General features: G+C 39.6%; 3 protein-coding genes across 5 annotated transcripts; 1 reads left to right on the top strand and 2 right to left on the bottom strand.

The window, feature by feature from the left end:
- Positions 1 to 5,976: 5,976 nt before the first annotated feature.
- Positions 5,977 to 9,939, bottom strand: atp23 (ATP23 metallopeptidase and ATP synthase assembly factor homolog). Its single transcript, XM_046072234.1, has 6 exons — positions 9,498 to 9,939; positions 9,224 to 9,269; positions 8,679 to 8,760; positions 8,439 to 8,576; positions 6,736 to 6,819; positions 5,977 to 6,643 (listed from the first exon to the last, which is right to left on the bottom strand). The coding sequence occupies exons 1-6, from the start codon at positions 9,643 to 9,645 to the stop codon at positions 6,440 to 6,442; spliced, it is 702 nt and encodes a 233-aa protein (XP_045928190.1). The 5' UTR covers positions 9,646 to 9,939; the 3' UTR covers positions 5,977 to 6,439.
- An 85-nt stretch (positions 9,940 to 10,024) lies between these two features.
- Positions 10,025 to 16,939, top strand: rpap3 (RNA polymerase II associated protein 3). Of its 3 annotated transcripts, none has more exons than XM_046072233.1 (17): positions 10,025 to 10,184; positions 10,924 to 11,084; positions 11,176 to 11,346; positions 11,437 to 11,547; positions 11,632 to 11,759; positions 11,920 to 12,041; positions 12,123 to 12,193; positions 12,284 to 12,418; positions 12,644 to 12,771; positions 12,868 to 12,989; positions 13,354 to 13,424; positions 13,791 to 13,883; positions 14,827 to 15,026; positions 15,169 to 15,352; positions 15,635 to 15,732; positions 15,826 to 15,926; positions 16,046 to 16,939. In XM_046072233.1, exons 2-17 carry the CDS (start codon positions 10,932 to 10,934, stop codon positions 16,129 to 16,131), a joined length of 1,974 nt encoding a protein of 657 aa, XP_045928189.1. In that variant the 5' UTR covers positions 10,025 to 10,184; positions 10,924 to 10,931; the 3' UTR covers positions 16,132 to 16,939. The 3 variants fall into 3 exon arrangements, with proteins under 3 accessions (XP_045928189.1, XP_045928188.1, XP_045928187.1); XM_046072232.1 differs by lacking the exon at positions 10,025 to 10,184 and adding an exon at positions 10,566 to 10,725; XM_046072231.1 differs by lacking the exon at positions 10,025 to 10,184 and adding an exon at positions 10,592 to 10,763.
- Positions 16,940 to 17,067: 128 nt separating this feature from the next.
- Positions 17,068 to 20,785, bottom strand: LOC123985068 (carcinoembryonic antigen-related cell adhesion molecule 1-like). The gene is made up of 5 exons (XM_046072419.1): positions 20,509 to 20,785; positions 19,544 to 19,846; positions 19,156 to 19,425; positions 17,580 to 17,828; positions 17,068 to 17,489 (listed from the first exon to the last, which is right to left on the bottom strand). The coding sequence occupies exons 2-5, from the start codon at positions 19,803 to 19,805 to the stop codon at positions 17,467 to 17,469; spliced, it is 804 nt and encodes a 267-aa protein (XP_045928375.1). The 5' UTR covers positions 19,806 to 19,846; positions 20,509 to 20,785; the 3' UTR covers positions 17,068 to 17,466.

Genomic DNA, 20,785 nt, shown 5'->3' on the forward strand with positions numbered 1-20,785 from the left:
AGGTCGAACTAAATTGGCTCACCAGAGAGGGGAGTCGATCCTTCAGGCAATCTCCTGCTCCTCCCTTCAATGAATTGGAGGTCCCACCGGCCACCGGCTCGGCTCTGAGAAGGCCGGCCATATCACACAAATGGGGCAAATAGGAGAACGAAGTGATCCTCCGATGTCCTTGGAGTTTTGAATGACAAAGGCAGGTGAGATTTCTGTCTTAGTAGTCTTCACAGTGCTGCTGGACTCTAGCCCAGTCCCTAGACCACTTCTCTGACCTCTTGGAGTATCAATAACATGAATTCTTCATTTTCCCCCAGCATCAGAAAATCGCCATTAACCACAATCATTGTTTAGTCAACTTCTAATCAGGTGGATGTAGATGTACATCCACCTGAATGTAACTTAAATAGCTTTTGTTGTTTTGACTCACTCTAGCACCAAACAGAAACAGAGAAAGTTAGCGACTAGCTGGTTATCAGAAGTCAAACATTTAGCAGCTAGAGGCAAATGTTTCAATCAGCAGTTAATGGACACCAAAACAAGCTAAAAAGATAGCATATTGGACTTAAAAAGGCAATAGTGCATTTGCCATATCAACTTTATACTGTTGTGTTGTTTAAGCAAGTTGAATCTGTCAACCTGGGAAAATATGTAAGTTCCTTTATCTTCAGGATACTAGGAGAACAACATTTTCATCTTGTACTGTGTGTGCCAGCGCTAACTGCTAATAACCAGCGGTTTTCTACTAGACTGAGAGAAGCCAAGGTTCGTCAGCAACAAATTCACCCCTAAACATATGTCAATACTGGATTAATAATTACCCAAACCCATTAATTCTGTGTTGTGTTCTTCTCTCCATTTTCATTTTATTCTGGTTGGTCTCTATTCTGTTGAGTTTTGTCATTTCCAAATGTTTGCGGCACCTCTTTTTTTATTCTATCATTTTTTATCTTATTCATTTGTTTCCTTTTATTTGTTTCAATATGTTACAATTCCCTTTTCTTTTTCAGTTGTGTCCGTACTTTCTTGACACATTCCTGAGATTTCAATTCAGTCTACAGAGTTTACTAAATTACTATGACTCACAATACTTGTCAAGGTTAGCAGAGCTGGCTGTGAGGATTTATTAATGAGCCCTTGGCTTTAAGGAGAGTTAATAAAAAGAAAACCAGCGCTGCTCTTACCACAGGACATTGTCCATTGGTTGTTATGTTAATGACTTAGGCCTAATTAATACCATGCATATCATTAGCAAAATGAAGATTCAAATGCCAGCATGTGTTAATTACTGTTGTGGAAGTCATCTACATTTCTGCAGTGAATGTTAACCGTCTGCCAATGCTAATTTACTTGAACCGCTCTCATCTGTACTGGAAAATGACATGTTGTATACATTTTCAAAAATAATGGAGAGGAGCAGGAAAACATTTGACAACAAATATAATGGCTGTGCTAGGTAATCTAATGACATAATTTTAGTACAGAATATTCACTTTCATGGTACCTGATTGCTCTACATGTTCAGAGTTTTTATTTATACTTCTGTGTTAATGCTGTTTGACTGTCCAGCAAAACCTGTACTTAACTCTAATACAGGATGTTTTGTAGTATCGAGATAATCTTCTATGTGCATATGTGTGTGTGTTTCAGGGGGATTTCCTGATATAATCTCCAGTCCTTTTATTCCTAATAAATGTCATTCAGTGTGCCACAAATCCCTCAACTGATTGTTGTTGTTGAGACAACATGGGAAAAGGCCACTTAACTACCTCACCACCAAAAAAACAAAACATGAAATCTCGTGATTTTTATTTTTTCTACAGATCACCACAATGTTGTAAACAATAATCTTGAAATAGGCCAGACTTTATCAGTAATTCATATAGAGTATTTTTGTTCCTCCCTTTAAAGGGTTAGCGGTAGACCTTAGAAACCTGTACACTAACTGCATTTAGATTTTCTCGCCATGGTAAAATGTTATGATCTGCTAATTATCACATCACATTTGTGCTGCAGGGTTTCTCCTGCCTCTATATAAGCAAAGGAGAAATCTCCTCCATGACCATGTGGCACTGGTAATATCATAAATGCTGTCATACAGGCTGTCGGAGCAAATGTAAGTATTATATATTAATGCATTATTATAATCATTATTATGACTTAGCTCACTTAGCTCTAAATGTGTCAAGTAATGCCGATAGTTTTAATTGTCCAGGGTTTGAAAAATCCACCTGTGAGGTCACTGCCTCCACCTCAGCACAATGGAGGTGACCTTTCATTCAAAAGCATTCAACCGCATATCTGTCGAGAAGCAGTGTTCCTGTTTTTCAAGACAATCAACGGAACATGCTGTTAACAATTTTCATAGGAACTACTTCTTTGGTAAAAAAAATAGTTTGAAGGACAAGTGTTAACAATGAGGTCTGTGGATTATCCAGTGGGAAGTGAGATTTTTGTGTGTGTGTGTGTGTGTGTGTGTATGTGTGTGTGATTTGGGTCAACCAACCATTAATTTAGGTTATAGATGTCCTTGCTTTGAGAGAGACGTGCCAAAAAGTTGTGCTCAAATTGCATAAGATTATAGTAATGCAATGATGATCTCTGCCAACTTTAAACACATCCTTAATTAATCCTCAACTTGCACACATATGCACACATAATTAATTGATATACACGCGCACCCCCCACTGCTGTCTCAAACAGTGCTTCCCTGCTGAGGAAGTTAATTGTCAGGTTAGACAGTTCGCCTCCAGAGGATTTGTGCTGTGAATTATAATGATTTTCACTTTTTCCACTGTCAGTGTTGCCTGTTGACTTTGGGATGAATTATATTACATCCCAAAGTACCACGTGTGTTGAGTAGGTGCTGTCAGCAGTAATAGATTCACTGGTCATCTATGGATTTAAATAGTAAATTATGAATAGGAAAATTCATGCTTTATCATATACGTAAATGGGGTATTGTTTAATATTTCTACACTCACAGTTGGTAATTTGATATTTTGACGTAAATAAGGTTTTACTAATAGGAACACCTCACTGCTACTACTCCAAATTAATAATGTACATATTAATATAAAATGCTGCTATCAATTCTTCTGCCATTGTTACTACTATACTGGGTAGGGCAACCACTACGTCTAGCACTTATAGTAATGACAAATTAAAGTATAGTTTGACATTTTGGGAAGATGGATATGGAACATATGCTTTTTTGTTTTCTGACCTAATGTTAGATGAGAAAATCGATACCACTCTCATGTACGAAAGATAAATATGAAACTACTATCAGCAGCTAATTAGCTTAGCTTAGCATAAAGACTGAAAAAGGGAAGCAGCTAACCTGGCTCTGGTTCAAAGGTAACAAAGTCAAAGTCCAGCACCTCACTCTGGTGTTAGATCATTGTTGCAAAAACTGAAACAACAGCATTTTATGGTTATGTGGCAGAGTATTTCAAGTTAGTGAACTTTAGAGGTACGAATAGAGAGGGATTTTGTTGCCTTTGGACAGTCAGGCTAGCTGTTTTCCAGTCTACTAAGCTAACTGGCTGCTGGCTGTAGCTTTAAATTTACCATACAGACACGAGAGTGGTATTTCCCAACATGTCAAACTATTCCTTTAATTATTAATAATTAAAAAATTAATAATTAATATTTATAATAATACTAGTCAAGTAGTACTACAACTAATGATAGTTCTAATAGCCTCTTCAACTCCTACTGCTTCTGCAAGGCTAAACTGCTAATTCTGCTAGCACTTATGGTAGTAGCTCACTCTACATCCAAAGTTATTACAACTATATTTTAAATTTAATTTTCTTCTCCTTGTTCTGGATATTTATCCTCATGGATCTGTGCTCAGATATGATGTCAGCTGATAAAACAAATTCACAGAGGCGATCTTTAGAAATGCACTCTTGTCCTCAATCAGCTGAATATGATTGTTCTCCTCGGGCTAAAGAACAGGCGACTGGACTCAATATATTTTCTTTGTTCAAGTGTTTCCCCAGAGTGCTGGAGATGGGACAGGTCTCTCCTCTGCTTCTTTCTTTCAGTCATGTTGATTTCAAAGTCAAAGAAGACCTTGAGAAGCAAATGTGCATATGTCACACATTCTTCTGAAAAGATATATTGTGCAGAAACATACATAGTCTTCTTGATAAAATAAGCAATACCAGTTTCTCTGTACTTTTAAAATTCATAGCTAAATAATTCAGCAGTCTGTCATTATCACTTCCACCCCAGGAAGAGCAAACGCCTTAAAACTTCAGAAAGGCAAGTGGGTGTCCTCGCACTTCATCGCCTCCCCACGCTGCAACTAAATCTGGCATTATTGTAATTAATGAGATGAGTTCATTAGTGCTCTCTGGGTTAATGTGTTGTCCTACGGCAGATTAGTGAGGGATTTCATTGTTGCTGGAGCATCCTAATTAGATCACAGTGGGTGCAACCTGCTTAAATAGATGGAATAATGAAAGTCGTCACTCTTCGCAGTGGCAACTTGATTACTACACCCTATCTCTCCTCATAAAAGGCCCAACATTCACCTGGAACAGGACTCAATGAAATGGATTCAATTATATGTATCAATAAAACAGTAACAGCACTTTCTTTTCAAGTTTGGATTGGACTTGTTCTGATGTTGAGGATTAGTGGCCAAAACTGCCACCCAAAGGACAAAGAGGGTACTGCAGTCATGGATGAAGGTTTGAGGCTAAATAATTACTGCTAATTTCAGCAACAACAAAAAAACATTTTTCTCAAGAGTTGGTAGAGAACAAAACAGAGAACTGCTGGTTGTTTAAATAAGCAACTGTTTGCTAACAAGTTTGCTGTAACAATTTTATAAAATTTTTGATCATTTCTCCCAAATGTACCTTTTTATATTATTGTTAAGAAGAAGAAAACAGCTAATTAAACTCTCAGGTACTATTCTTGAGTTTCCTCTGTAGTTTTTTGCAACTTAGCAATGTTAGCTCTTTGGCAACCTGGAGTGAGTTATGATACTTTAGGTAAAATCAATAACATGGTGGTTGTTTTATCAGCTCTGTATTTCAGTGTTTATTGACTGAATATATTTATATGAGACTTAACCGTGGGTGTGGATTTGTTGCGATGACTTGCTTCTGACATCGGTTTTCTAAAATCCAGGCTACAGTCCTGAACTCAGTGAGCATAAATACAAACTCACAACCTTGTTCTGTATGTCTAATTGTATCAAATGTGTTTAGTAGCTGGCATTTGATATGTGTACAATTCTAGCAGTAATTCTATTGTTTTGCATGATTTCTTTATTTAGTCTACTTGGGTGTGTGACATTGCACAAATCCAAATATCCCTTCTTTTGTTTCCTTGTGTTTGTCTCACATTAATCCCACTGCCTTGAAGCGGTTGTCATCATTTTCTCTGTTAAGCTTCTAAAATTAACCTAATCTTCTTTGCTCGTCCCATCCCACCCACTCGCCTTGTTGTTCGAGCCCACTCGCTCATCTAGCGTTTTTTAGCGTTTTCTAAGAGGAGAATGTTGAGATGAGTGGCATATTACACTCCAACAGTAGAAACACCAAGTGACATTGTGATTACGATGCAGAGAATGTTGTCTTTGAGATAGGCAGAAGAGGAGAGGGAGGAAGAGGGGGGATTATGAGGCTAATTCCCTTATAACTTTTTCCCTCATTAATCTCTGTGGAGGGATACGAGATTCTTTAAATGCTAATGTCCAATAAAGATGTCAGCGGTGACATTTTACAGTGGCGGCACAGATGTGAACAAAGTTGACCGTGTTTTTGTGGAGGAACTTTTCTCACTTTCCTCATATTACTTGTCTCACATATTTGAAGAATCCTCTCTCGGGATTAGACACAAATGAGTTATAATCAGCAGTACGCATACTTCCGCTTCATTGGCAAGTTAGAATCGCAAACATCTTGTGCCAAGGTCGAACGTAACAACTTCTCTTGTCCTCACAAATAATTAATAACTCACTTTTTCAGAGGAATCAAACGTTTATTCAAACACAAGTTGATTCTGTTTAATTCAAGCACAATCAACTCTATTTACAAGAAATTAGTGGAGGTCAATATGGCAACAAAGGACAGTCAAAGGAAACCCTGCATTTCCTTAAAAGCACCCGTAGATAACCTAAAAACAAATGGCCAATACATCACAGGGGCCTCATCTAGTACTTCACTTCCCGAACCACTCCTTACTACCCCTCTATACAGAATTAGTGTCCAAAAGGTAGAAAATGAAATGAACTGTAGCTCCTTCCTTTGCTTTCCTGTTCCAAGGACAAATCATTCTCTGAAAATCCCTTCTGAAGGGATATGATCCTTTTGGACACGCTGTCATTCTGCTGAGGCTCTTATGCTGACCACGGCCCAGACGCTGCCAAGCTCTTGTCAGCGTCACCGCCATTCACACGGAGTTAAATGAGACTGTGACGACACTAAAGGTTTGCATAATATCGATCTCTGTTCTCATAATCTCTGTAGGCAAACCCAGCATCCTTCTTGCTGTGGGGGATTCGTCCAAATGGCGCGTGGTCGTTGAAACATGTGTCGAAGACTTCATCCACTATTTTCTCCGCCTCCTTTCGGCTAATGTTCCGCACAGCCAGGATGGAGCGAAGGGCACGGCCTCTGACACACTCCTGTCCAAGGAAAAACATTTATCTAAGTGTTAGATTAGAGACACAAACCTGAAGCCTGCCAGTAAAAATTGCATTTATCCCAGTGCAGGTACCTGATGATGCTGCTTCAAGCCGAAGTTGAATCTGGCGGCTTCATTGCTAAAGGCGCAGTCTCCACTGAGGTTAGCTGCCCGGATCTGATATAATGACAAAAAAACCAAACAGTCTTTGGATAATCAAGAAACCAAACTTTTAGGTCAGCAGGATGAGGATATTTGACTAATAAAAAAAGGTTTTAAAATGTGTTTTTTTTTAGCTCAAACAAAACAATGTAGTTGAAGAAGAAAATGCGATGTGGAACCAAGCAGTTCTGCCCTTTCTCATGTCTCAATCAAAAACTAACAAACCATTTATGAGGCTGGTGATGCTGTAAATACTCACTAGAGCACCAAATGTGTATCAATCCGCGGCTTAAAATAGTCCCCCTCCCAAAAAAAACAACATGCAGCATTTACTCCTGTTTAGGTAACATTTGGTAAAAACAGTGTTACAGTGTAACAGTGCACAGCTGTTTTAGGAAACTGTTTTAAAGAAAGTATTTGTGATCTGCTTTAAAAGATTAACTTCCTTAAGAACCAATGAGCTTGGGGGTGAGAGCCACAGATAAGGCAGTGGTCGCCAGTCCTTACATTTTACATTTATTTAGCTGATGCCAATTGGGGTTTTTCCTTTTAAAGATTTTAAAGAAGAAAGAAAAATATTTGGAAATCACAACAGTCAATGCTGCCTAATAGCAATCTAGTTACAAATCCCTGCCTTACTACCATATTATATTTTAAAAACAGTAGGTGCATTTCTCATAACAGATCATACAAACAGCAACACACAGTGGACTACCTGCAAAAGCCCATAACTTTCAGTATGGCATAAATCAATTTCAACAGTACAAAGTTATACATTGCAAGAGACTGGACAGGATTCACAGTTATGCTTTTACTGTTTGTACTGTAATGTGTTTACAGCGCTTATCATTGTGATACAGAAAAGAAAAAGACAAGACTGTATTATAGCACAACAAAATTAGAAATGTAACCACGGGAAACATCCTTAGGCTGACGTTCCTGTCTGTCTAGCCACAAATTCTCATCCACATCACAGTGTTCAATTCAGGACACATTTACAAAAAAAAGTCCAATAAATATGTATAGAAAATATGCTTGACAGATTATGACGTGTTCAACCATTTAGTATGTAATGACTTACTGTAATGCAATAAACTTATGCCTAGATATTTTGGAGGGTAAGATTATTCAACAGAGAACAAACATAATACACTGATCAACATGACATAAGCAATTGATAAGAAACAGCAGACAACTGTACATAATAACTTGCAAAATGTGTCAAAGCATTTGCAATTTGCTCAAAAGAATGAGAAATTCTTTTTATAACGTGCACAAATGACTACATGATGTGGAGGTGTGGATGTGGTAGTTTAGAGAATTTTAAGTCTAATCTGAGAAATGTACCAGGACGACTAAAACTGTAAGTTGCTTACTGTAGCGTGGAAATGTGAAACTGAGTTTTTTTTCACGGACTTTGGGAGCATTTTCATGTCAAAGAGCGCTAACAGTACACTTTTTGCCCACATGAGAAATTCATTCGCTTCTCGTGTATTAGCTCTAACTTACTATTCTACACTATATGTAATGATAGACAACAGAAACACAATGTCCAAGATGAAACTAAAATCACACAATAATCAAAGTTACCATTGCACATAAATGCAACCAGTACTGAACACATTGGGGCTCACCTCAGAACAAGCCAGATGTCTGAAGTTGTTGAACCAGTCCACGTGGGCCCGGCAGTGGTCAAAGGAATGAATGAGCTCATGTGTGACCACTCGTGTCATATGGGACTGCTGGTGGATGTTGTTCTGACACAAGACGATCTGCAGACAAACAAATCTCATTCAGGTGGAGCAGTCAAAATTCTTTCAAGCCCTCAGAAACCTGCTTTATCTTTAGAGAGAGATAGAAGATCTCCTTCTTACTTGAGAGGAAGCTGCGTCAAAGCCACCGCTGACCGTCCCGTCGCAGTCTTCACAGGAGAAATGTCGCTCTTTAAACACTTTGCTGCGTTGAGAGGAGAAAGTAAAGGGGTCATCTTAGTGCCACTTCTTTTTGTCTGTTCCCATTTAAATTACTGTGAAATTGTTGTCACAAAATGCCACCTAAGCGGATCACACATAGAGGAACGGCCAATAAATATTTGGGCAACTGGAATATTAACCAGGAAATTTAATATTGTTGCACGTATGTAGTGGATACTCCAAACACAAACGATAAAAGGACACATTGCATTTAATTTGATATTAAGATTAACATGCACAATCCATAAAGCAATATCAAAGCTGTGCTTCTAGAAATACATTCGATTAATTAATGATTAATTTATCTGATGCCTGTTTATATGGGTATACTGGAACCTTTTATTACTGTGTAGTAATACTGTCTAGGAAGTTCAGTCCCAGGTTGTTTGCAGGGACCTAAGAGATAACGTAACAGTAACGTTAGAAGATCAGTGATAAACACTCACCATCCTGAACTTTTCATGGCACTGAGGAGGAGTTTGGCATACGGACCTGAGAGAAGCAGAGACCAGTCAGATATAGTTAGCATGTTACACTGACAGAAACCACTGCTAGCTACACTAGCTAACGCTAAATGCTGCTACTCTGACTACGAGATTAATACGTTCACATTGCGCAGGTATTTACATCACAAACAGAAACATCTTAGTAAGACAAAGTATCTGTCTTCACTGCTGAGATGACAATCCCTTTACAGGAGTAGCTAGCTAGAATACTCACTAGTTTCCATTGCGAACTGTAACATGACCTGACACTTGTGGTTGAAAGTGAACAGGCTCTCCCCGATTGATCCCTTCTTGTACTTCCCCGTGTTCCTCTCCGGGAACAAATTGTATCCATATTCCTCCTCTTGTTTAGTTTGATCCATTGCATTAAATGTTGTCTACAATCTGGAAATGTTAGCATAAGTTCCCCCCCCCGGTCAGCTAACGTTACCGCTAGTTAAAAGCAAGAGAGGTCATCACTGTTTTGTAGATCACGTGGTAGCTATAGGTCAAAGGTAATAAACGGGAAGCTGTATTTCTAATTTGATTTACATCGCTCTTATACAAAAACTTAAAGAAATATTATTCTCTGGAAAATAATATAAAAACGATGTAAAATGCGCACATTCAACGCAGTTTTGCTAGAGAGTAGTATACGGCATAGATCGTCTATTTAGAACGTGCAGGCAGGTCGTCAACTCAAACCTCGACCTGTGGACCGAGACCAAATCTGACCCATCAAGCTAGTGATGATAGTTTGATAGATAGACAGCTCTCTTGATAAAAATGTGTAACACGACAAGACAAATGGGCCCAGTGGCCATCTTTCATGTGGACATTTGTATATATTTTGTTTTGTTTGTTTGCTTCTTTTAAGGTGGGGGGCTAACGTTAGCCTACTTCATTCCAAAACCCGTTGGCTGTAAGTTAGCACATGACATTACAAAGCCACATAAATGCTAATGTCCAATCAATTTCATTTATTTAAATCCAACCACAAAAGGCCGTAAAACTGTCAACATATGGGTCTCTTTTAACATCTTTACCTAATATAGATCACCCCTGGCAAAGCTATTATTATGCGTCTTATATATTTGTATACTGCTCTGCATACTTCTCTATGTCCTATGTACACTTTATTCCTGTTTTTGCAATAAATTTAGGGGGAGAGGAAAGAATAAAATCGGCACCTGTTTACCTTTTAGATCGGTTGTTTGTGGGCAAACTGCTAATTGAGTGAAAGTTTTTGGAGTAAGTTATCGTTATCGCTTGTGACATAGACGATCTTTGGTTACGTCCTGCGCAGGCTCAGCAGCGCAAAGGCTGCTGGTACTCCACGCGGCTGTCATGGCTCCGAACGTAAACAGAAAGTCTAATAACGGCACAATTAGTTTGCAGTTTTTAGCCAAATTAACTGCAGCTACACTTTAACTGTAATTACCAGCCGGAGAAAGAAGTGCCAGGTACTCGCAAGGTTCAAGTAGCTACAGAGTCACTTACAGTTACGTTCTTTCTTAAATTGTTTGGTATTTCTGCTAGCTAGCTTCAAGGCGTGACAGGGTGATTCTCGTGTTTTCCTCTTGGCTGCAACTCGGACTTCAAGAAAACAGCTACAGCAACGAATGTTAAGAATTTGTCCCAAACAAATGTCTGTTTCACAGGGAATCACATGTCGGGGGGAAACAAAGCCATCGAGTTACAGCTTCAGATGCGGCAAAATGCGGAGGATCTGCACAGCCTCATGAGGGACCTGGAGAGCTGGGAGACTGACATAAAGAAGAAGGACGAGGAGCTGAGGACGGGAGGACTTCAGGAGGCCCAGGTGTGTCCCTGTGTGTAGACACCCATCTCAGGAGAGGGTAGTGCTCTGGATGATCTTAAGGTGTCAGCAGCTTGTTGTCTCTCTGTTGTAGAAGAAGCTCCCGCCTGTGCGCAACAAAGACTACAAAACAAAGATGAGGGAAAAGAAGAAGAAAAAGACAAAGAAGGAGCCAGCAGGCAACGGTGACGCAAGGGGAGAGGAGCCCAAGCAAGCCTCAAAGATTAAAGGCTACGACTATCGATCATGGGACAAGTTTGACGTGGTGTGCTTTCTTATAAAATATACTTAACATGATCTTTGAAATCGTGGAGTAAAGTTAGATTACAAAAGATTTATTCTTCTGTGGTCGCAGGATAAGGCTCTGGCAGAGATGGATAAGGAGGAAAGTCCTGCAGAGTCAAATGAGTCCGACTCCGAGGAAGCTGCAGTTGATAAGGAGAAAGCACTGGCTGAGAAAGATAAGGTCAATACTCTGAGACATACTGCAACATAACAAACAAAAAAAGAAGAAGGCTTTCCTAAAGCTGTTTGCGCTTTTATTTTTCAGGGAAACACGTTTTTCAAAGCTGGGAAGTACGATGAAGCCATTGAGTGTTACACCAGAGGGATGGGTGCAGATCCATACAGCCCTGTGCTTCCCACAAACCGAGCCACCTCCTTCTTCAGACTCAAAAAGTAAACAGCACAGATTATATGGCTGATGAATTGCGCTATAGAATCCTTTTCAGTACATGTACCAACATTAAGATGCGTGCGCATGCAGTCTTACTCTTAATAAAAAATTTTTTAAAAAGTTTTGTTCCCCTGCAAATCACTGAGACTTTGTCCTTTGCAGGTATGCTGTGGCAGAGTCCGACTGCAACTTGGCTATCGCTCTGGACAGCAACTACTTCAAAGCGTACGCCCGAAGAGGAGCAGCACAGTTTGCGCTGAAGAAATATGAATCTGCACTAGAAGGTGACAAACTGTTAAAAGGATTAGATCATCTGTTTAACCTTGAGTGCTCTGAGATAACAACACAAATCTATTTCTGGATAGATTATGAGATGGTTCTGAAGCTTGACCCCGGGAACGTGGAAGCACAGAATGAAGTGAAACGAATCAAAGAGGTGAGTGTGAAAGGATCCTTTTCGGGGGTAAGCCTCACTTCTCAAGTCTTGTTCTCTTTTACTTAGTCCCTTTCCCCCGGCTGGTTTCAGACCCTCGGCCATCAGGCACAGGCCGTCACGAGCGAAGCCGCACAGCCACAGGAGGCTCCCACAGCGGACCCTGAGCAGCAGAGGCGACAGGTGGAGCAGCAGAGGCGACAGGAGGCGGTTATTCAAAAAGACAGAGTAAGCTTTGCTGTGGTTTGCCACTTGTGCTGCAGTGTCCCAGCTGGACTCATCAGCTCACATGTCAGAGGCTGGTAAATTAAAGAAGCGCCCAAATGTCCATACGAGGAGTCAATTTTAACATTCTTTGTAAGAATTAATCATTTGGCATTAAGCCTCATTATGTTCACAGACTCACATAGTGTGTGGTAATTATGCAAACTTACTCACTCATGTGCCTTTCAGGGGAATGCTTATTTCAAAGAGGGGAAGTATGAAGCGGCTGTTGAGTGCTACAGCAGTGGCATGGAGGCAGACAGCATGAACGTCCTACTGCCCGCCAACAGAGCCATGGCCTACCTCAAGCTGGAGAAGTAAACACAAACATTAATTTGTCCGGCACATTTTTCTAGTTAAGAGTGAAAATAAGAGAAGACAAAAACGATAACACTTTCCCGCGTTCGCTGCAGATATAAGGAGGCAGAGGAGGACTGCAGCAAAGCCATTTTTCTGGACAGGACGTACTCCAAGGCCTTCGCCCGTCGTGCCACCGCCAGAGTGGCCCTAGGAAAACTGAAGGAGGCTAAACAAGGTGCTGTATAGAACAACGCTGTTCTCTAAAGGCAGCAACAACAACAACAACAATTATATTTTGTCTGGGGTTTTTTTAACACATGGAGACCAAAAAGTCACTTATCTAGCTGTATTCTTCTAGAAATCTGTGTTGCCACAGTATAGTTAATTTCATTTTCATCTTTTCTTTTGTTTCAACATTGGTCTTTTGGTGTTTTCAGCCAGTTCACAGTGTAGGGCCACGTTATGTTCTGTTCTGTTTATTTTTACATCAGCTTCAGCATGAGTTGTCTTAAAATGAAACTGTAAAAAAAATGCACTGAAATAATATCAGCAAGGATTATTGTTATCGGTTATTGACTGTGTGTGTTTGTGTGTTACAGATTTTCAGGAGGTGTTGAAACTGGAACCAGGGAACAAGCAGGCCCTGAATGAGCTCCAGAAACTCCAGATTGTATGTTTCCAGATCCAGTTATTAGTGAACAGTGTTAGATCCAGTGAATCAGTAAATGATAAAGAAACAGTGCTATAAAATATAAAGAGCCGTTTTAATTAGGTTACTGCTAAAATACACTTCTGCATTACAGAAACACATTTTAAATCTCTTTTTTTTTTTTGGTGTTGGTTGTTTGTAACATCATTATGGCGAGTTTTATCCTCTAATGTGCTTTAAGTCCCTCTGTCTATGAGAAACGACATAAGCATAAATGTTTAAATTTCAGTCTGAAGTACAGATGACTAACGGACACGTCAGATTTTATTAGGTTTGATCTTCTGCTGACTTCACTTCTCTGTTCTTAATGTCATTGTGTTGTGTTAGGACATGGGTTCCAGCAGCCTCCTTCAAACAGCAGACAGCACACAGAGGAGAACAGTCCAGCCGTTTGACAAACCAACACATCTGCGGTCAACGGTGAGTTTAGAGTTAATGTTAAAGCAGGAGAATGTGCTGTATTCCAAATTCGAAAAGCTCATGAACGGAGACTGTTTAAAGTGAATCAGGAAATTGTGATAGAAAATAATTTATGTCGATTGACAGAAAGTTAATCTATAACAGTATTGACAATCATTCATTTGTTCTGTTGTTTCTATGAAGGTCATCGCTATAATGACTTATGCATATATTTATAACGTGATATAATGCGTCCGTAAGACATTATAACAGTTGTTATAATCACTTACAAGCATGCATTAGGCGCTATAGCAAAGTTCATAACGTATTATGACCTTTTGATTTAATGTTTTATAACTAATAGTAATACCAGTTTATATCAATGTGCGGCAAGAATCTCCGACCATGTTCCGTAACCACCGACTCTGCCTTGTTATGAATACACTTTAGTCACCATTTACAATTAGTGATATAAAATGGAATAATAGCGATGACCTTCATAGAAAGTGTTACCAAAAAAGATTTGTTGAACACAAATTTAAAGATGTGCTAGCTTTTCTTCATCTTATATGGTAAATTTAATTTGAACTTGGCAGTCAGAGAAAATAAGCAACTTGAAGACAATACTTTAAGCTCTAGGAATTTGTTATATAGCATAGCATACATGATTAATTGAATACTTGAAACACATTGTAGATTAAACAATTTGTACTTGTGAAAGGCAGATAAAGTTCTTGTTTAATTTAGTTCTGTAGTTCACTCGCCACTTGCTTTAACATCATTTGTCCAGCAGGTAGTGGAATAGACATCAATGTAACCTGAACATCTGGATTTTCTAACTTTTTTGTAGTAACTTAGAATTTAATCTATATAGATTGACAAACACAGGCTTATTGTGTTTTGAAAGAGTTATTGAATAACCAGGCCATCATGTCGACTGACGCTGAACATTAATGCTCTTCAGAAACCTCTAAGGAGGATTGATATTGAGGAAGTGAGTGGAAAGGTGACGGTGCTTGAGGTGGAGTCAGGTGGGTCCAAGTCCTTCATCCAGGAGGTGATGAGGGAGGCTGAGGATGAATCATCTCCACTGTCGACATCACCCAGCGCCAAGATGATCAAGATCGAGGAGATAGCAGAAGTCCCTTCACACTCATCTGACCAGTTAGTTGCACTACCTCTTCTTCTTCACGATACTGGTTATTCTTTAGATTCTGGGGGATTTTCACCACGTCTGTAAAGTACTGAATGTTGCATTATGTTGTGGAACGATTCCCACTTAGTAAACAGATGTTCTGTTTCCCAGAGTTCCAGCTAGCAGAGAGACCAAACAACCTGCGCAGAGGGAAATCGCTCATCCTCCTGAACCGTCAACCACCCCCTCCACGACAGTAACAGACCCGCCTCCTCCACCCACCAACAGCTTCCAGCTGGAGGCCGACCTCCGAAAGATCGGAAACCAACCTGAAGTGATTTACAGATATCTGAGGGTGAGCTGTGTGTTTGAAAATATCAAATCTGGCTGTTTACACTGTCATTTTTTATATAATTTATATCAACCTGGTCTGAGGTCAACAGATGTCATTTGAATCTCATTTTGAAATACCAGCAAATACGGCTTAAATCTGAAATCTCAATTTCTCAGAGAGGTTTTCAAAATGTATGATGAATTGGACAAAAGGGGTGCTGAAAACAACCAAAATATGAAGATTACCTCGCAGTGTTTTGTTTTAACGGAATTTCTTGGCCTTGTTTGTGTTCTCGTCTTGCAGCAAATCAAGCCCGAAGCGTACAGAAACATTTTCCTCAACTCCCTTGAACCTGACATTCTCAATCAGATCCTGAGGACGCTGCATGGTTTCTATATCAAGTGAGTTTCAAGAGATGCTCAGAGGAATAAAAATCAGCATTGCCAAGTTGCATGTGTAGCTTTGTACTGTGCAGTAACATCAGTCTTGTGCAGGAATGAAGCACCGGCCATCACACTGGAGATCCTCAGGAGTCTAGCAAGTGTAAGGCGCTTCGACATGGCTGTCATGTTCCTGTCGTCTCCGGAAAAGAAAGGTTGACTCTCTTTGATGTGCCATTGCAGATGACACATACTTTTCGCTCAATGCATTTCACCCGCACATTCTGTCATATTGATGATGGCGCTACTGCTTTTCTCTCCCCCCCCCCCCCAGTGCTTAAAGAAGTGTTTGACTTCCTTCACCAAGCTGATCTGGAGGGATCATCTGTCGCAGCCTTACAGAAGAAGTACGGTGTGTGATGCTGGGATTTCAGACAAATCTGCAACTTCTGTAGACTTTAAATTACAACACAGAGCACCTCATCGTTTTACATCAAGCCAACTAAACAATGTAGTTCTATTCTAATTCTGAATAAACTTTCATTAAAGTGGACTGCTGTGTAGTGGCCCTTCTCCTGTCAAAACGCTGATGTCATCATCTTTCTATATTGATAACACTGTGTTTATTTAAAGTTGGAAGTTGGAAATTCACAAACTGTACATTGTAATTCTGAGCTTCATGCATTTTAGTGTTACAGCTGATAAAAACAGAGTCTGCAACAGCTAATGTCATTATTGAAGATACTGATGAAAATCAGCAGCTTTACAGTGTAATGTTTAATTATTTACTGCTCAACTGCTTCCATAAATTTACAAGTAAATTTTATTTTGAGGGTTGTTGAATTCAAACTTTATGCAGCTTTATGGAAACTTTACACCAATGACCACTTGACCTCTTGGAAGCTGGGATTCAGGATGCAGATATTTTACGTTGAAATTCATTTTATAAACATGTTGGTGTGTTGCAAAATGGAGGCAGATAAGGACATAGTATAGGGGATTATACCCCAACCAGAAGGGGTGTTATATTAACAGGAAGTGTGAAATTACTACTGTACTCTCCCTGTTTGAATGTTCCATTCTTTAATCTACCAAAAATGATCTGACATTTTTGGATAAACCAGCTCCGGTTTGACTGTGGAGAATGTGTGTGTGAACGTTAAGGGACTAAGTTTGAGTCTCAAGTGTTTTTAGAAAACTGAACTACAAATAAAGGTGTATTTTGTTATGTGTGTGTGTGTGGACTGTTGTTGAGTCAATAAACAGAAGTAGAGTCGTTTATAACTCAGGATTACTTAATCTCAGATGTATCACTTGGGTGATGAATAAGCATTGTGTAATCAGCAAAAGTACAGTTGTTCATTGTTTATTAAGTATATTAATAGTGCATATTGTTTGGCAAGACAAATGGGAATACATCATGAAAGAAAATTAGATTAGCCTTATGTAATTAAAACCCAACAATGTATTACTCAAGCACACGCTCCATAGGTCCTTTCTCTATACTTTTCTAATCTTGTTCAGGGTCACAAAGAGGTTGGAACCTGGCCCAACATGCATTGTGCAAAGGGTAGGGAAACGCCCTGTTTAGGTCCTTCATAGTCAAGAGTAAGCAATGCTTGAGCAAATATAGCCATTCAAAAGTGTCATTAATAAAAGGATTACCAATCTATAACTTTGTGCCACACGGTACAACTGCACACTGTTGCAGATCAGGAGAATGTAGATTGCGCTGAGTACAGTTCGTCCAGTGTTTCAGCATCCACACCAGTGAGGATCTGCAATGAAAAGCACATAAATTACAGTTAGAACAGATATCAGCTGCGAACTACATCTAAATGCACTCAAACCTCTCAACAAAAGCCTACCTGAGACACTGAGCGAGTCATTGACCACCACCGTCTTCCCAGTGAGTGTGTTCTCAGCCTGGCAGCTGATGGACTCTTTTAAAACGTGGCGGTTCACAGTGATGTCAATCACACTACCCGTTACTGTCTTCCCGTACAATGTCCATGAGAAGCTACACGAAGGAGAGCACTCGGCTGAGCACGTGAAGCTCGCTGTGACCCCAATTTCAAGAGATTCTGGTCCTGCAATGATCACATCGTTTGGTCCGTCTGCAAGAGAAGAGCCACAAATCCAGTACAAGCCAAATCACGGTCTTTGTTCTAAACTGACTTAAACAGGGACAAATATGCAGTTCAGTCATTTGAAGATGAATAATTTCTTAGTTCAACCGCTGATAGTGATTACCAGGCACCATCACTGTGTTTTCTTGAGTTCTTAATCTTATGTAGTGAGGATTTATTCACATGAGATCTATCATCATATTCATGCTGTAAGTGCTCCAACTATCATTCGCATAACACTGTGTATGTGAAAAAATGAATGGAGATTTTACTTCTGGAATCAGGGGAGTCCAAAAGAATCATCCCACGTCACAACTCTGTTGACTGTAAATTCTCGCTCAGAGGTAGGGTCTTTCACCTACTTGCCACCCGGAGCAGCACAGACGTGTTCTGAGCCTCACAGATCAGAGTTCCATAAAAATGTAATGAAATAAAAATGTAATTGATTTAACAATTTGATTTGTTTAATTTAACACAGAAGAATATTTTGCCAGTAAGAAGTTATCTGTATTCAACATGTATAGAAGTTTAAACAAAAAACATTACTCATGTGGATTGCACATAAATCTACAATATGATTCAGATGAAATGCCGATGAATGGACCTTCGCACCTGGGGAAAGGTTTTATAATTACTTTCAGATATTTTAGTGTATTGTGTGATCCATTTAATTTAATTGTATGTTGTTATGTTAGTAGTTGCCACTGTATGGGTTTTGTGGTCAAAGATCAGTGGTCGACTTCATGATTGCATCATCAGAGCTGCAGCTACATGTCCACAACAGTGACCCAAACCCAGATACGTAGTAGAAGATGGATGGATGGTGATGCCACTAGATGCAAGTGCCAAATTAGCAACATAATAAAATATCATCGCTTTTAAAAAAGAAAAGAAAAGAAAAGTCTAATTGCCTTAAGATATGGATGTATGAAAGGCTTAACCTGTGTGGCTCTTACAAGGATTAATGTTAGGGAAATACTTGATCGGCTTCAGAAAACCACACAATTGAGTTTCTACATACTTAAAAATACAACTAGCATAAACATTTAACTAAAATTAGCTTGCATAACTGCATTAACTAAAATAAAATGCATGAGTCATTACAGCTCATGTGCCTGATAGTGTGACTGTGCACTGCAACATCACAGTGACATTTTCTGTTCATTTTCTTTTATTCTAAGCATACACCAAGGCATGGCTTCCATGTTAGTTTATGAGGAAGCAGAAAATAATTCTTAATCTCTTTCCTCTCTTTTTTGTGCCCACTTATCCTGCCTCACTAATGAGGTGACTGTGATGGCCCCAGTATACTTACAGTTTACTTGCATATTGTAGCCAACAGACTGGATGGGGGGCCCCCCCTCTCCCACCACACATTGGTATAAACCATCATCTTCCTCCAGGAGAGGATTGAAGGTCATCGTGATGTTTTCAGGGGAGAAATGCACTCTTTCATTCGCTGGCATTGGGCTGTTGTTCTTTAGCCATGTAATGGAGGCTGGGTTCTGAGGGCCATCACACTGCAGAGAGAAAGACATCCCTGCCACTGGTAGGGCCTGGGAGGTGGGGTGGACTGACATGGGGTCTGTGCAGAGAGAACGTTCAAAACAGAGAGCATGAACATGAAAGACATAATGTGATTTGTTTTTTCATGCCATCTTTTTTTATTTAAAAATCAGGTGGGAGCAATATCACAGACTCACCAATGACAGTGAGGTTCATAGTGGCGGTAATGGTAGCCAGAGATTCAGTGTTGGTGGCCACACAGGTCAGAGGCTCAATTTTAGAAGTAGGGTAGTTACTAAAAGTCACATGCAGCTTATTTTCAATGTATGTTGTATTCCCCTGATACAAGATGGGTATATTGACTTGGTCACCCTGGAAAGACTTCCCCATGTACTGCCATGTAATGCTGCAGGTCGGGATGCATGCGACCAAGCATGTGAATGTGGACAGCTGTCCCATAGTCACTGTGCTTTCACCAGCAATGCTAATATCAGCTACGGCTAAGGAAGGAGTTGGAGAAAAAAGTAGTTTGAATGCATCATTGTCATTTCACAAAGTTACACCAGAGTATGAATGTAATCAAAAAATATCTTTTAAAACACTTCTTTTTAAGAGAGCACATATTAGTGCTAGCACACAGTTTGACTGTATTATTAATTTAGTTTATTTTTGACTTATATTATTGGTATTTATTGGTATTGGTATTTTCTTCAAATGTTCTTCAAATGTTATATAAATCAACTTTAATCTTAGGTGAGTAATCCAAATGTAATCTATAGCTATCAAGTATTATAAACTGGAACATATCACAGTGTAATATGTTCATGAGAGTTTACTCAGACAGGTTGAGTGACAAACCATGGTGCTGCAAAGACCGAACCTACCCATACTCCAATAACTGCCCGCACTCTTATAACGCGGCCGTGCCAAATGTAATCTATAGCTATCAAGTATTATAAAGTGCAACATATCACAGTGTAATATGCAAGTAAACCACTTACAGAAATAGACTTTCAATCAAACAATGCATTTCCCCGACTTCCATCATTCAAAACCATAACAGTAGGCTAAGCACACACAATTCTCTCAAACATGCGATTTTTGTTGCTTTTTGTTAAACATACTGATTGTTAATTCTTAGAGGTTAGGTTCTTTCACGTACTTGCCACATACACCAAAAGAGTCGTAGAAATGTAGAGATGTGAGACGGTGTCCTCAGCTTGACAGATGAGAGTTTCCGAGGCGACCGTACTAGCAGGTGGAGTGACAGAAATTGTGTTTCCTTGCGCAGTATCGAACACCTCTCCTTCCAGGACAACAGTCCATGAGTAGCTGCAGGAGGGGTAGCAGTCAGCTGAGCAGGTAAAGATGGAAGCAGCACCGCTGGTCAGACTGGGTGGGCCTGTGATCTGTATGTTTGATGGCCCAGCTGAAAAGTT

This window comes from Micropterus dolomieu, linkage group LG16 (genome assembly GCF_021292245.1).
Source record: "Micropterus dolomieu isolate WLL.071019.BEF.003 ecotype Adirondacks linkage group LG16, ASM2129224v1, whole genome shotgun sequence".
Taxonomy (NCBI): domain Eukaryota; kingdom Metazoa; phylum Chordata; class Actinopteri; order Centrarchiformes; family Centrarchidae; genus Micropterus; species Micropterus dolomieu.

Coding starts and splice junctions, on each gene's coding strand:
- atp23 (XM_046072234.1), bottom strand. CDS start 9,645: ATGGATCAAACTAAACAAGAGGAGGAATATGGATACAATTTGTTCCCG. Junction 9,270..9,497: donor ACAGTTCGCAATGGAAACTA/GTGAGTATTCTA, acceptor TGCTTCTCTCAG/GTCCGTATGCCAAACTCCTC. Junction 8,577..8,678: donor TTGACGCAGCTTCCTCTCAA/GTAAGAAGGAGA, acceptor GTTTGTCTGCAG/ATCGTCTTGTGTCAGAACAA.
- rpap3 (XM_046072233.1), top strand. CDS start 10,932: ATGTCGGGGGGAAACAAAGCCATCGAGTTACAGCTTCAGATGCGGCAA. Junction 12,419..12,643: donor CGGTTATTCAAAAAGACAGA/GTAAGCTTTGCT, acceptor TGTGCCTTTCAG/GGGAATGCTTATTTCAAAGA. Junction 15,927..16,045: donor GTCGTCTCCGGAAAAGAAAG/GTTGACTCTCTT, acceptor CCCCCCCCCCAG/TGCTTAAAGAAGTGTTTGAC.
- LOC123985068 (XM_046072419.1), bottom strand. CDS start 19,805: ATGGGACAGCTGTCCACATTCACATGCTTGGTCGCATGCATCCCGACC. Junction 17,829..19,155: donor CTACAATATGCAAGTAAACT/GTAAGTATACTG, acceptor CTTCTCTTGCAG/ACGGACCAAACGATGTGATC. Junction 17,490..17,579: donor TGACTCGCTCAGTGTCTCAG/GTAGGCTTTTGT, acceptor TTTTCATTGCAG/ATCCTCACTGGTGTGGATGC.